The sequence below is a fragment of the Pseudopodoces humilis genome, chromosome 2 (genome assembly GCF_049639895.1).
Source record: "Pseudopodoces humilis isolate 2021_Gansu_Grassland_sample_001 chromosome 2, ASM4963989v1, whole genome shotgun sequence".
Classification (NCBI taxonomy): Eukaryota; Metazoa; Chordata; class Aves; order Passeriformes; family Paridae; genus Pseudopodoces; species Pseudopodoces humilis.
This window is the reverse complement of record NC_142201.1, coordinates 29,910,844-29,925,450: the sequence shown is the minus strand read 5'-3', so window position 1 is coordinate 29,925,450 and position 14,607 is coordinate 29,910,844. Positions and strand designations below refer to the sequence as shown.

At 40.7% G+C, this 14,607-nt stretch overlaps 1 protein-coding gene across 2 annotated transcripts in view; it reads right to left on the bottom strand.

The window, feature by feature from the left end:
- Positions 1–2,183: 2,183 nt before the first annotated feature.
- The window catches only part of LONRF2 (LON peptidase N-terminal domain and ring finger 2), a 35,091-nt gene continuing 22,667 nt past the window's right edge, over positions 2,184–14,607 (bottom strand). The window contains exons 6-13 of one of the 2 annotated variants that reach the window (XM_088051835.1): positions 14,454–14,550; positions 13,979–14,093; positions 12,615–12,736; positions 11,635–11,793; positions 8,508–8,670; positions 6,404–6,553; positions 5,888–6,055; positions 2,184–5,531 (exon numbers count right to left, since the gene is read on the bottom strand). In XM_088051835.1, coding sequence (XP_087907961.1) covers positions 5,897–6,055; positions 6,404–6,553; positions 8,508–8,670; positions 11,635–11,793; positions 12,615–12,736; positions 13,979–14,093; positions 14,454–14,550 — 965 coding nt within the window. In that variant the 3' untranslated portion in view covers positions 2,184–5,531; positions 5,888–5,896. Of the gene's footprint in view, positions 6,056–6,403; positions 6,554–8,507; positions 8,671–11,634; positions 11,794–12,614; positions 12,737–13,978; positions 14,094–14,453; positions 14,551–14,607 lie in introns of both variants that reach the window. The other variant, XM_014248915.2, reaches the window with a different exon arrangement.

Below are 14,607 nucleotides of genomic sequence, written 5' to 3'. Positions count from 1 at the left end.
GCCTGAACCTGCTCTCTTAGTATAGCTTTGGCCAAAGAACTGGCAACTGAAGCCACCAGTCAGCAAAACCTTCCTGGGCTTTTTGTTTGTTTACCTTTTTTCTCCCTTGAAAAGCCAGTGGGTCAGTAAGGGAAGAACAAGATGTGATGAGAAGGGGCAGGGAATCACAGGCAAGATTCAGGATGGGCAGTGGGTCTCACGAGGGCTTTGTGAGCTGAACTGAGTAGGAGGATTTTATGATGTTGTGAAAAGGAATAGGAAGGGGCTACAGAGAAGTCCCTCCCTTTGGCTTTTGCTATGGTTAAAGACAACTTATGCTCTTGGTCACTTGCTGTATACCATTCTCAACATGCCATCCTCAGGTTTGATGGACACAGGACTATAAAAATTCCCACTCTGCCTCTGGAGCATACTGGGTAGGGAAAAGAGGACAAGAGTGGTTTCTCTAACTTTGACATGAGATTAACTAGCCTGACCCCAACAAAATATTGTGTGTTCAAAATCCAGGTCCTCCCAGGAGCAGGGCTCCAATATGGCTGGTGCACAAAAAGAGCAGCAGATGTTTATGAGAAAAAACGTAAGAAACATTTACAAGTGAAGACATTTCTTCCATGGATGTATGAAGTCCCAAATTTAGCAGACAAGGCAGAACCCCACATATGGCAGAACAGAGCTATAAAAGTTGTCAGCAAGTGATATTCATCTCCATTTAGAAACAACTTGTTCCTACCATGTAACGTAAATGCAATGGAAAACATGCTTGTCTTTTAGCTACAAGTGTAGTAGGCACAGTCATTAGAAGAACTAAGCAATGTGCTGGCATGGATTCACTTTCTTTTTATTCTTTTTTTCACTTGATAGTATCAGATTTTCTCCCAATCTTTCTTATTCCTATTCTATTCTATTATTCAATAGGTAACAGCTTCAAGCAAGTGCTGTTGGACAGAGTTAAGCAGCATTATTTTTGGTTCCTGGTTTGATTAGTGATGTGACACAACAGACCACTAAGGTTTCCACACTCTAGGAATGGCATTATGCAGGGAAGCAGGCAGAGTCTGAGATGCTGCCTTTGCAGAACTTGGTATCTATCTACTAGCAAAGGACATGCAGAATAAGGGGAAAAAAGTTATTTACTAACTTCACGCAATTACTTTATTGTTCTCAAGTCTCAAGGAGCACGAGGATCTGGGTAATAAAAAGGAAACCTTGATAACCTTTCTTCACTGAAAGGAAAGTTGTTTCAAAAAGCTGTTGTCTGGGGTATTGAAGCATCTCCAGCAGCATTTACAGACACTCCCCCACACACTTGCAACCTAAAAGAGCAGTCCTGTAACTGATGTTTGCATGCTCAGACTTTTAGTGAATACAGACACAAAGGTCAGTCAATCCAACACCAAAAGGGGGGGAAAAAAAGGGCTAGTATTTACAAAAAAGCCTTCACAGCAGTTTTGCTCCACAGTTTAGCTGGCAGGAAGATGTAACTGAGGAATACGATATGCTTTCCACAGTCTGGCTTGGCTTTTGCCTTCACACAACTCTGTTTTAGAAGAGAATATCCTGAGTCAGATGAAACCCATGAGGATCATCGAAGTTTTGCTGCTGACCAGTGCCCCATCCCCTGATACACTGGTGCTAGTGCCTTGTTCTGGAACACTGCCTCCCTCCCAGCACCCTGAAGGTATTTTATTTCACTGGGCTTAGACAATAAAGCATTTGTTGTTCTTCATTGTAGCCATTTATTTTTTTGAGCTTAGTCTATTGGGCCAGTCAGGTCATGCTTAGGGCTACAAAATAATCCAATAAGCTACAAAAGGAAGAGGCAGCTTCGTGATCATGCCCCATCCTTGTCACAGCCCACTCCTGAGAAAGCTACAGGTTCACTTCCTCCAACCCAGCCCTTGCTGAGGGCCCCTCAACTCCTCCAGTCTCCCTTATTTTGAGGCCCTCCAACCCTCCTTCAAATCCACCCCTCACATTCACACCCAGTGCCGCAGTCTGCCCCGGGTGCCCGGCAAACCCCGCTGTGCCACAGCCTCTGCAGCCTCCCCCACTTCCTTGCACTGGGGCTAAAAGAATTGCCATGCAACTTATGAACCCCAACATCTAACCACTGCTTCTGGGATGCCATCTGCTTCTTAATGCCTCATGACTGATAAAGCTTTCCCCATGAACTCACACTCTCATAAATTCAACCTGGTTTATTCCAAATATCACATAAATTAAACACATTTCCCATGAATATTGCAAATACACATGAAATGAACACTGCAATTTTTAAAAAAAGTTTTGGCTTTGTTTATGCAACAAGAAGTGCCAAATGTGGTTAGAACATGAACTTCTCCTGTATTTACTAGATACAAAAAGGTGCAGATTAATAATTTATATTTATACATATGTACACACTCCATTTCATTTCTAGCTTTAAAACAGTAAAAAATGGTTTCAAGTTTATCTACATTAAACATACTCATTTACATCTGGTCAGAAGCCCCAGATAAGAGTTGATACAATCATTTCACAACTGCAAAATTAAGGCGCTACCAAAATACCAGTTCCACTAGTGAAAAATGTAACAGGAATAGAGTGTACAGCTTTCTATTTATCAATTTAAAAGTGGACTGGAGAACAAGGAAAAAGGAGCAGTAAGAAACATGACAAGTTCTACAGGTTAGAAGTACAAAGATATCTCGATGACTATCAAATGAACATATTAAAATACAGTAGATAAAAGGCCTCAGTGGCAAACAATTAGTATGCTTCTGAAAGACAAAAAAAGTTAAAATATATATATATAATTTTGTAGCTTGAAATTTTACAGGTGAACAACAGGTGTAGAGGTAGAGGGATTTTTTTTTTTTTTTTTCTTTTTGGCCTCTTTATGATGTATAAAGAAGGGCCACATTCACCACAGTGAAAAGACTCATCATATATCCCAGCATCCTTGCTTGGACAGCAAGCAAGAAAAGTGTAATGAGCTAGAAAGGCAACAAATCCTGTCTATCTCTTCCAGGAGCTCAGCTCCAATGCTTCCACATGTACCCTGGCAACAAGTTACACCTAAGCGCAGACTGGCTGTAACGTGGACATTTCCTCTAAAAAGCAACAAGACAGCTTTTCCTGTGAGGTACTACTGGATGCTGCAGATATTATATGGCAGAGGTGATTTGGTAAAAATGAAACTGGTACTTCCCCTTAAAAAGCAAGTACCACAGGGCAGTGGTGATTTAATCTATTTATTAAAGCTTTGCTATTTGATCAGCATTCAATGTTTTGGAAGAAATGTCAGCTTTGGGCTGCTAATATTATTATTTGACAGACAATTCCTTTGTTGTTATCATTTATCCAAAACATCAGTCACTGAAATATTCACAAACCGCTTTAAACCTTGACTAAAAAAAAATCCCTCTACAGTTCAGCTTTCTTTTCAATAACAATTACTCTACTATGCAGGCCTTCATGAACACAGCAATGTCACTTCCCATGTAGAATGTCTTTACACATTACAAAACAGCAGTAAACAACCTCTCATTTCATAGGGTTTTCTGTCAGAAGTACCTCAAAAGTAGTTATCTTGAAAAAATCACTTTTGCAGAGAAGAATATTAACATTAACATTTACTGAGGCAAAGCCAAGAAGACACTAACTAGCACCTTGATATTTTTTTTTCTTAAATGCACTATCTGTAAAATTAAGCACATATAAGATCAGGAACCAGCAATACACAAATACCATCAGCAACCTCTTTCAGCTAAACTAGTAATACTCAAAACTAGGCCAGACACACAAACAAGCAAGATGAATGAGTCTTGAAGAAATACACAGCATGGAAAGGAATGGGAAGAACAGGAAGCTAAACAGAAAGGATTGCAAGATCAAATACAGTCCATCTTCTGGTCCGAGAATTAGTTTGTGGAATCACCCTTCAGTAGCTCAGCTGACAGTCGGCTGAAGACCTACTGACTTCTAACATTTCCTCCCCACAAACACAACAGTTTATTTATACTTCAGTGAATTCCTCTTCATCGTCTTCAAATCCTGGAGGAAATGCATTCAACTTGAATTTTGAGTATTTTGGTGGTGGTAGCAGAACTTGCAGAAGGCTACTGTAGAGGTTATGACATCATTGGTTGTACATTATGCACTTCACAATTCAGAGAATATACTTACAAACTACTTAAATAGAAAAGGCGTGTTCAAGGTAGAGGCAGTTACAGTACATTCAGGGTATGTTACAGAAACCATTTGTGGTAGCCATTTGCTGAAAGGAAAAAAACTGAATTTTTGTTTCCCAGACCACAGAGGTTATAACTATAATACCCAAAGAGAGCAGGTAATATATCCCAATCACTGCATTTTAATGCAGTCTTCTTCCAGAATTCATGTACAAAGTGGAAAAAAAAAAGTTTAAATACCTCTTCATTGACAAATAAGGAGAAAAGAACTAAAAAAGAAACCAGGCACTTTGACCATTTAGGTAAGCAGCCATTTCTTCTTACCAGACTTCTGCCCAAGAACAAGTCTTTACATTGGTCTTGCTATGCTTGCAGCACATGGAGATTCAAGTCAACTTTTTTTCCCTGTTGGTAGTATCAGTTCTAGTTATAGGAAACTATGCCAATTGAATTGGTAACACTGAGTTATTTCATTGGCAGTTGAGCATACCTTGATCATTTGACTGACAAGCGATCAATTTAATAACTATCAAAGTTAGATATTAACAAAACAATACATAAAAAAATAATCAAACAGACAAACGAAGGTGAACACCTGACTGAAGCTTGCATTGAGACTTGCCTTTATAGGTTCGGTTTGTGACTCCTTTCACGGCGTTACTGTGGACTGATTTCCATCACATACAGCAACTGGTACTAAACTACAATACTTTCAGGTTTGAAACACGTTCAGTAGAGACCACCCCAACGTAATGGGACATCGGCATGACACTGACCACGGGAGGAGGGAGATGGAAACCTCCCCACCTTTCATCCTCACTGGTTCCACTCCGTAGAGCAGGTGTTCAGAGTAAACTGCAGCATGCCTCCCTCGTACTTGGGGTGAAATCATTATTTCACAGCAGTGTTTATCATACTTTAGTGAGCGGCTTGGTTTGAATTTAGCAGTAAGACTGGCTAGGATTACTTTGGGTTTTCTCTTCAAAGAAACCAAAGTACGTCTTTCCAAACATTTTGTATATACTTATTCTGCTACAGCATGTAAATCACAAAGGAGGGATTACCTAAGGCTACCAAATAGTGTGCTTATTCAGTAGCTATTATTCTTTCAGACAAACATCCTCAGATGCCTTGACTACAAACGGCTTAACCTGTTTTTTCCTCAGACTGTTATTTGCTGAAGAGAGAGAGAGGGAGATGTGGGTGTATGACAGACTGCCTTCCAATTCACTAACAGATAGTACTGTTGGTTACAGTCCTTGTGCATACTTCTGCTGGGCAGTGTAACTCCTCTTCTGTTCACTACCTTCAGGAAAATCTAGGAAACACCTCTTCGATCCACAGTCCAGTTTCCTTTTCCTATTGAGTGAAAATCCAGATCACATGCAGGCCAATGGCACTACTCTAGTACTTAACTCTCTTGGCTAGAAACATCAATTCTATCAAAGTACGTTGAAGAAATTATCCACATCCACCAGCTACATTCTAAATGTAGCACAGCTCTGTAGAGGCTCAGTTTTCACCAGGACAACAGGAGAGTGTGCAAGGTTTGGTGAATACCCAGACAACAAACCGATACAATCGATGGATGCAGGATGCAGTCAGAAAGGGCTGTTCCTTCTTGAAGGAATCTTAAAAAAATACAAAAAACAACCCCTCCCCCTTTTCCCTCCCCCAGAACAACTGGTCATGAGATGTTTTTGGTGCCCACTCACAAGTCCATGTTATCTGGGTCTTTTGCGAGTCACAAATATCAATACGCGCCTGATGGCGATTAGACGATCTTTCAGGGAGGTCATAGCCAATATAGCCAGCTGAGCTCTGTTTTCCAGAGGCAACACTGCCAAGAGCCACCAGTACCAGGCAGGACCACTGGGGTTGCTCTGCAAAAGGATGGAAAAGCATGCAGTTATGCATTCACCAGCCAAGCCCCATGAAGAACATCACCTTCCTTCTCACCTTCTATTTGCTAAGAAAGTCACCACCAAACAAGCAACAACTGAACACTTAATTGCAGGTGTTCTCTTTATCTGTATACACCATTAAGACTTATCTTTACAGCTACCAAATTTCACAGGTATATTGTTTACCATGCTTCATGCCAACAGACCAAAACTGAGTAAATAAGATTCTAGAATATATAAAACCACAGCAAAAATCTGTCAGAAAAAAAAGGCTAGTGTTAAAATTATGTGTAGACTAAGACTGCATAAGTAGGCAGGTTTTATTACCTGTGGCTCTGGTTCTTTTCCTGGCATAGATCCAAAATGATTGAGAATTTGCACTTTCATATTGTCTTTAAGAGAAGTGAACCAGGCAACAGCTTGATCATAGACTGAATCATGAAGGCGGACAAGTTCTTCGTATTCTGGTCCTTCAACCTTATTGTTAAAAGAAGAAAGATGGAACAAAACAGGTTTGATACTGTGGAATCCATATGCTTCCCCAGAAGCAAACGAAGCAAAATAATGCAGTGACTACAGCTGTTCAAATGTCCTTATCTAAGCCAACTGTGCCTAAGTCTCAGATTTCAAACCTGTGATGCTGGATTCTTTTTACCCTCCCCTAGGTGTTCTGAAGTGGTATTTCTTAGAGCAGTAACTGCCTCACTAGTATCCATTCCTAAATGCTGGCACAATAGAAGAATATGCTCTCTAATCCTGGGACATATTTGTCATCTCAAACCCACAACCTCAAGTCCCTGTCACAGAATGGCTTCTGGACAGTGGCACATCATCTGGCAAAACAAAACAAACACTACTGCCACCGAGCACAGAGACAGGGGGCTACAGCACTTAAGAGACCAGCACTATTTTATAGAAGTGTTAAGGCCATGGTAGGACAGCCAAGGAGAAGAAGGGTAGACACCTGACCAGGCAGGAAGCAGGGAAAGTGATGCTTTCCCAGAAACAGCCATAGAGAAACACCCTCATAGAAGCAGAGTGTTTTAGTTGCACAGGCCTACTATTAGCTCTTAGGGGGGGAAAAAAAAGCATAAGCAAAAAACACTACAAATTGGTGATTTATGTGGGGTTTTGAGGGGATTTGATTCTGGATTTTTGTTTGGGATTGTTTGGGGTTTTTTTCCCCTTTAACATGTGCACATCACTTAGATGGTTTCACCTATCCTACTCACTCAGATACATTTCTGATCTAGCTGCTCTAGATGCCTTTCACAATTGAGGAGAAGCAGTTCTAGAGAGCAATTAATCTCATCATAAGGTAAGTATCTAAGAGCATATAAAATGGGTATCTTTGGACTGAGATTTTTGACCATCAGACAAATCATGGATGTAGGGCACTGAACAGACACCAGCCTCCAACGTGAGACAAGGTAAATCTCACTCTAATTTATGAAGAGATGGATCTCTGGCAGTATCTATAAACAATGCCTGTACACCTGAGTTCCACTACTCTTCACTAGGGATTTAAACAGAGCACAGACCTCGCTCTGAGCAGACTGCCTATTCCAGCCTTTCACCGGCAGGGGCACCCCCATGAGCTCAACTTTTTGTGCCCTGGCAAACAACTGCATCACCCTGCACAGGTTAGAACAGCACTGCTAAGGCTTTACAGACTTTAACTGTGAGAGTGTGCTAGAGCTGTATGACCAAATGACGTCATCAACTGGCAGGAGATTACTGCTAAGCTCAATGTTAACAGCTACTGAGATTTTATAGACACGGTCTGAAGATGATCCAGAAAGCATGGCCAAAAATTCAGCCTTTGGCCAACACCCATCACAAACACCTGCCTCGATGCAGGTTTACTAAGAGGACTTGTTTTTAAAAGCTACTCCCCTCTCTGCATTTCTCTGCTCTCAGTCAGCTCTAATAGATGCTTGTACAGGGCATGGTTAACTACATGTCCCTAAGAAATAATTTTAAGAGCAGACTCCCACATTTATTTGAGGACCTGTTCTGTAAATGAGAACCTGGAGGACATACAAAGTGTGCCAACTGTCTGTTCAGTGCAAGACAACACTCAATTCTCTACCAATAGGACCATGTGCTTTTAGAAGGCTTTAAATTCTGTACCAGTTTTAAAATGTTACTTTAACCTCACCTACATACCATGACCTCAGCATCCTAGAAGCTACTTTGAGATCCATGAAAGGAGTGTAACACATTAAGCAAAGATAATTATAAGGGAAGAAAGGAAGAAAGGGAAAGAAGATACAGAGTTTGTTCCATGGTTTTTAAAACAGAGCTTGAGTGTATCTGTAATGATATTGGCTTAAAAATAATGCATAGCTAGCTTGAAATGCAACAAGGAAAGGCTATTTAAGTGAATCCAGCAATACATGGGTATGAATAACTTTGCACCATAGATCACCTTTTTATCTTCAAGATACTCGATGTTTGCTGTGTTATATCCATCTCGCTGGCCATGGCTTAAGACCCTAAAACGACGGACACCAACTGTATCAACAACTGAGCGTCCATCAGGAAAAAACTTTACGTCCCTGATCTCTAATATACAGCCATGATCTGCAAATCTGAAATGACAGAAGGGCATAAAAGCGGAAGTCATCAACATGTGTTTATAGACATCAGGACAAATACTGGGCCTAATTCACCATTTCTTATTTGAAAGAGGATTCAGCTTTGGTGACAATACATTTCTGCTTATTCACGTAAGCCACACAACCCCCACCCTTTCTGCCTTCCCTCAGAGGACCTGGGCAGCAGCATTTTCAGGGCAGGTTTGTGGGGTGGGAGGTTTGGAAAGGGACAGAAAACTACATGAAGCATGTTTCATGCTGGGAGTTGCCAGCTGCTGGTGGTAATTCATCTGGTTTGCAAAGAAAACAAGATAGGTAAAGATACTGTAAGGAAATACAGAAACTGAAGAACAAATGCATGGCTGTGAGGGCTATCCCCCTACTCCAAGCTGTAAGCAGAAGACTGCAGGTTTAGAAGAAAAAGGTTTTCTATATAGCAAGTCTTTTTTTGCATTTGTTTTCTTTTTTTTAAAAAAAAGTCAAATCAGACCCAAAATATCCTCTTCACAAAAGCACATTTATATCCATTATATTTAAAGTAGGCACAGGTTTTAATCACAGCCTGGAACTAGGCATACAATAAACTTTTACTTTATCAAGCTTACTTAATTCTACCTTTGTGGTGCAGTGACTTCACTAGACAGGCTGATTGCACAATGGCTCTTCACAACACATTTGCAGGTCTACACCTCAGCCTACTGTTAAGCAGGAGAAAGCACTGTATCTAGTCTCATGTCAAGATACCAAACCCTGCAGGGTCTGATAAATTCTTTATCATGGATATGCTTGTTTTACTAGGGCTTGGCCATTTCTTACAGTGGAGTGATGAAGAAATGACTCCTGTTTCTGGTCTACCAGAAATCATGGGTTTGGAAGGGGTGGGAGGGAAGCTCACCACTGTGAACAACTGCTCTCTCCCTGCCAGTGTACAGGAAAAAATCAGGAAGAGCAGGAGGAGCAGAGCTGCTGACAGGTAAGTCCTGGTGCTCTACCACTAGGACTGATTAAAAAAAGCAAGTCTGTTAGTTTATTATAGCAATATTACACTATACACTATTTAAACAGCTACATAAAAATTGTTTCTAATGAATGATTTTAGTGACATTCATACTGGATTAGAAATTATTGTAGAAGTGATGATTTTTTCTTTTTTGCTCTTAGAGGATTTACTTTTGGGTAGACAGGGACCTGTATCAGAGAGACAATAAAGCACCTGCAGACAGGCATAAAATGATCTGCCAACATTAAGACCTTATATTCTTTTACCAATTATAAGTTAAAAAGGAGAAATAAAACAGAAAAAGGTAATGAACTATAAACATGCTTTGTCACTGTGTTTTCAAGGGAGGTATGTATCCATGTCTCAGTAGACAAGGCAAAACAAATTTCCCCACTTCTTGCATTCCCTAATTGATTTCGCAACTTTGAATAAACAGAACTTCTTCACTTGTGTAAGAAGCTGGAACAGCCTGCCAGGTGTCTGCAGGTGAAGGTTTCTTGCACTTCAATGTTTGGTTTAAGTCATCATGCTCAAGAAGTTTAATTATTTTAGTAACTCGAAACAGACAGGACGTAGAAATCTAACCAGACTGTTGCATTTTAAAATATCTTTCATGAAGTTACCTAACAAACCAATTATTGTGTTTTGGGGATTGCAATGCCTTGGACCTCTGTATTATTATACCTGATTCCAGATAAGTTTGGCTCTTCCACAAGCCTGCAGGTTTGTAAGAAGAGTTATCACTGAAGTTCTACAGTAATTCTGTCCTCACTGTCACAAGTATGCACTTTCAGAAAATTGGTAATAGGCCTGAAAAGGACTGTGGTACATCAGCTGCTGCTGGAGTCTGAACTCCACTGAGTGCAGTACTGACAGCATGCCAAATGGCACTGCAGCACAGCCACAGCTGACTGGAAGCTGCAGCACCTCCTGTATTCTTACAGCTAAGTATTCTTACTGTCCAGTCTGGGAGAAAAATAAAACTTCCCCCCAAAGAAGCATGGAGTGGACAAGAAAAGGCTGCTAAGCCTCAGTAATGACTGCCCCCCTCTCAGCTCCAATGATGATCACATACAAAAATATTGCCCCTGAGGATGCCTGTCTAATGCATTCTTAAAAACTCCATGTTCGTCATCCATTCTACAGCCTGCCAAGGTGGCTTCTGAAGTCAGCAACTATTGCATCTCATAAAGCAGACCTCTCAAGATCACCTCACGTTTCTCCCATGAGCATGGTCTCAAAACCCCATTATCTGTGAAATACTTAAACTTGAAGGCTTTTGTAGAATCAGAGAATAGTTTTGTGTTGTAAGGGACCTTCAATCTAGTCAGTCTCTGCATAGGGAGCTGGAAACACCAGTGTCAGAATTCACAAAAATGAATGAAAGATATGATCATATAGAAAGACAATGCAACCCACTCACTGCAGGTAGTTTAGACATTGCAACACAGCAGTAGACAAACATTCAAATTCAACATTCAGCAGCAAAACAGACTTCTCAGCCAAGGGTATACTTTGTCTCATTAAAATGATACCACTCCTTCAGGAAAACTATGGGAGGTCTGAATGTTTTGACTTATTTTTGTTTTGTTTTAAACTGAGTAGATGGCGGGGGGGAGGGGCGGGGGGAACCTTACCCAGACAGTCAGTTTTCACTGGAACAAACAGGCCAGCAAGCTTTCCAAACACACAGCCAATTAAATGCTATTTTTGGAGCCTGTAGTAGCAGGATGAGTTGCGTTCTTGCTATTATCCAACAGGGGAGTAATAAAATTACATTTTTGTGTAAAAAGGAATGTTTAAAGTTCAAAACTAAGAAGTAAGCAACTTTAGTATTGGTTCATACAGGACTGGAAGGAAACACAGTGGTTTGGGGAGACAAGTATACTGTGCTGCAGTATTCCATTAGCTCACAGCAGCCTCTGCAAAAACAGGACATTCTTAGCCCATCTCCTTACCCTTTTAATTCATCAGCTAAGCACATGCCAAACTGCTTGGTACCAGTTTCCATGCATCTTCTTATCATTAGGCGATAACGAGGTTCAAAGACATGGAGTGGACAAGGGATGGTAGGAAAGGCCATGGTACATACGAAGATGGGAACATCTTTATTCAAACTGTAAGAAAATTGTTTAAAAAAAAAAATCACCTTTTTTTCTGGGTGCTGGTATATTCATCATATATCCTTAACACAAGAAAAATTACTTCCTTAGACTCAATCTTTGTAAATGCATATCTCTTCAAGGTTTGCCATTTTCACAAGACAAAAAATATATCAGGACTCTTTTCCTTAATACATCAAGTAAACAATCTCTCTAACCTACTTCCATACCGGAAAAAAGTCAAGAAATAGCCAATTTCCCAAAAACATGCATAGCGATACATCTTACGTACACATGGCATGATTTTGGTGACAACTTTTCACAGTAACAAAGTACTTAAGAATTAGCCATGTTCAAAGCAAGATGGCAGAGAACCCCCAAACTCAGTATACCCCTCTGATTTCAAAGCCCATTAATCCACTTAATTTTCTCAGGATTAACTGCATGTTTTGTTTTACTTTTTTGCTGAGTTATAGCACAACATTCACAAGTCACTGACAAAACTGGATCCTTGAACTTCTCCTGACCTGAAGTATAACCCATTGATAATTTGAATTCCACTCCCAGCAAACCCACACTGTAACTTCTAAAGCTATTATGTTTCAGAGGAAAAAGCAATTATCTTTTTTTAAGAATATTGTTGTGCCTCTCTACCATCCAAGCACATTGTTACTTGTTTATCTGCAAGATACACGTCAAAAATACAAAACATCTGGCAGGTTCATTTACAAATTCATTCCTTTGGTGCATTTTCATAAGCAAGTTAATCTTCTTCAGTAATTTAGATTGAAAAACACATTTTTGTAACAGCTGTCAGTAGTATAAAGGGAGCCTACTTTGACAATTCCTTCATTTCTTCCTCATAAACTTTCTTCCTTTCAGATAATTCCTCTGGCAAGTAACGGACTATCAGCTCTTCTGTAAGGACGGTCTTCTTGTAAGTTCTGCTTGCCAGAAACTACAAAGAAGAGTCAACTCTTAAGTCTGGTAACAAGAAGACAAGTAACATCTCTTCCTCCCAGCCCATTCTTCCCTGAGGCCAAAGTGCACATCAGTTAGGACTGTACAGATTCCTCACCCTTTTCAGCCTCCAGGCACCACAACTTCCACTTCAGCCTATGTGGTTCACCTCACTGTCCTTTTAAACTCTAACCCCAAACCCTTTTGTGGCAGAGGCTGTACTACCAGGAAGAAAAGGCAGTCTATCCTCACTTCTGCAAAGATACATGTATCTTTTTCATCTACAGCTGTCAGCTTACTGAAGTACTATGCAAGAAGTACAATGTATGGGATACCTTATGTCTGCTGCTGACAAGTGTTGACCAAGGAGCAACCACTCCTCATACACCACAGTTTCCACACAAACTGGAAATTTGATATGAACACTGCTATGGCTGGGGTCCCCAGGCACAAGCCTGATGTGATACTGGAAGCCTCCATTTATTTAAGAACCAGCAAAATCACTTGCTTCCAATGAATGCTAAACATATCCTTGAGCAAATGAGGTCTGTGCATAGCTTGATGCTGTCAGTACTGCCTTGTTCCGGTTTCACAGAAGCATAGAAGTTTGGGTTGGAAGGGACCTTTAAACGTCATCTAGTCCAACCCTTTCAGTGAGCAGGGATATCTTCAAATGGACCAGATTTCTCAGAGCCCCCCATCCAACATGACCTTTAATATTTCCAGTGATGGAGTATCTGCCAACTCCCCGGGAAACCTCTTCCAGTGTTTCATCACCCTCACAGCAAAAAAATTCTTACTTATATCTAATCTCTTCAAATCAACTCTCCTTCACTTTAAAAGCATTACCCCTCTACTAAAATGTCTGCTCCTATCTTTTTTATGAACCCCCTTGTAGTACTGTAAGGCTGAGATCAGGTCTTCCCAGAGCCTTCTCCTGACCAGGCTGAACAACCACAACTCTCAGCCTTTCTTCATAGGAGAGGTGCTCCAGCCCCACATCATGTTCATAGCCCTTCTCTGGACTTGTTCCCCGCTGTGCTGGGAACCCCAGAGGTGATGCAACACTCCAGGTGGGGGTCTCACCAGAGAGGAGTAGAGGGGCAGAATCCCCTCCCTCACCCTGCTGGCCATGCTGCTTTGGATGAAAATCACAAGAGCACAGAAAATCTCCACATAGATGTTTTCAGAAGAACACAAGTTTGTGCAGTTTTGTTAATTGGGGCAAGGACATACTTACTTCTGACAGCTTTTCCTTGCAGAGTGGGCAAAGTGGATTATGGTCAAGGCAACGCTCAAGGCATTTGAGGCAAAAGGTGTGTCCACAGGGTGTGGTAACAGGTTCGTAGAACAACCTTAACATGAAAACATGGAACAGAAAAGCTAAGCTGCCAACAAAAACAATTCCCAGTGTGTGGAAAGGAGTAACTAGTCCTAGCTCTTTCTTTCCCTTCTGCTTTTGTATAAAGCACAGGTGACAGCATTATCCAAGGATACAAAAAAAGTTTTCATTTTTACAAGTGGTAAACAACAGAAAACTGCATACATAATGGACAAAGCCACATCTGTAAAGATTCACCAGATGTAAGGTTCAGCAAAAAGGAACAGGGCAATGATATAGACACACTCCAGCAGATTTCTCATACCATGACAACTTTTTCAGAAGCTAGAGAGGCTTTGTTATGTTAATTCCAGGTCAACACAGTCCGACATACCTCATGCAGAGGGAACACTCGAAGTCTGACGCATCCACCAGAGTTGTTGGTATTTCACTTGAAGGGTCAGTGGTGTTTTCAGGTAAAACATCTCCATCTAAGTAGTCAAGAAGATTATAGTAAAAATGTAAGCCTTACTGCATTTTCCAGTGTT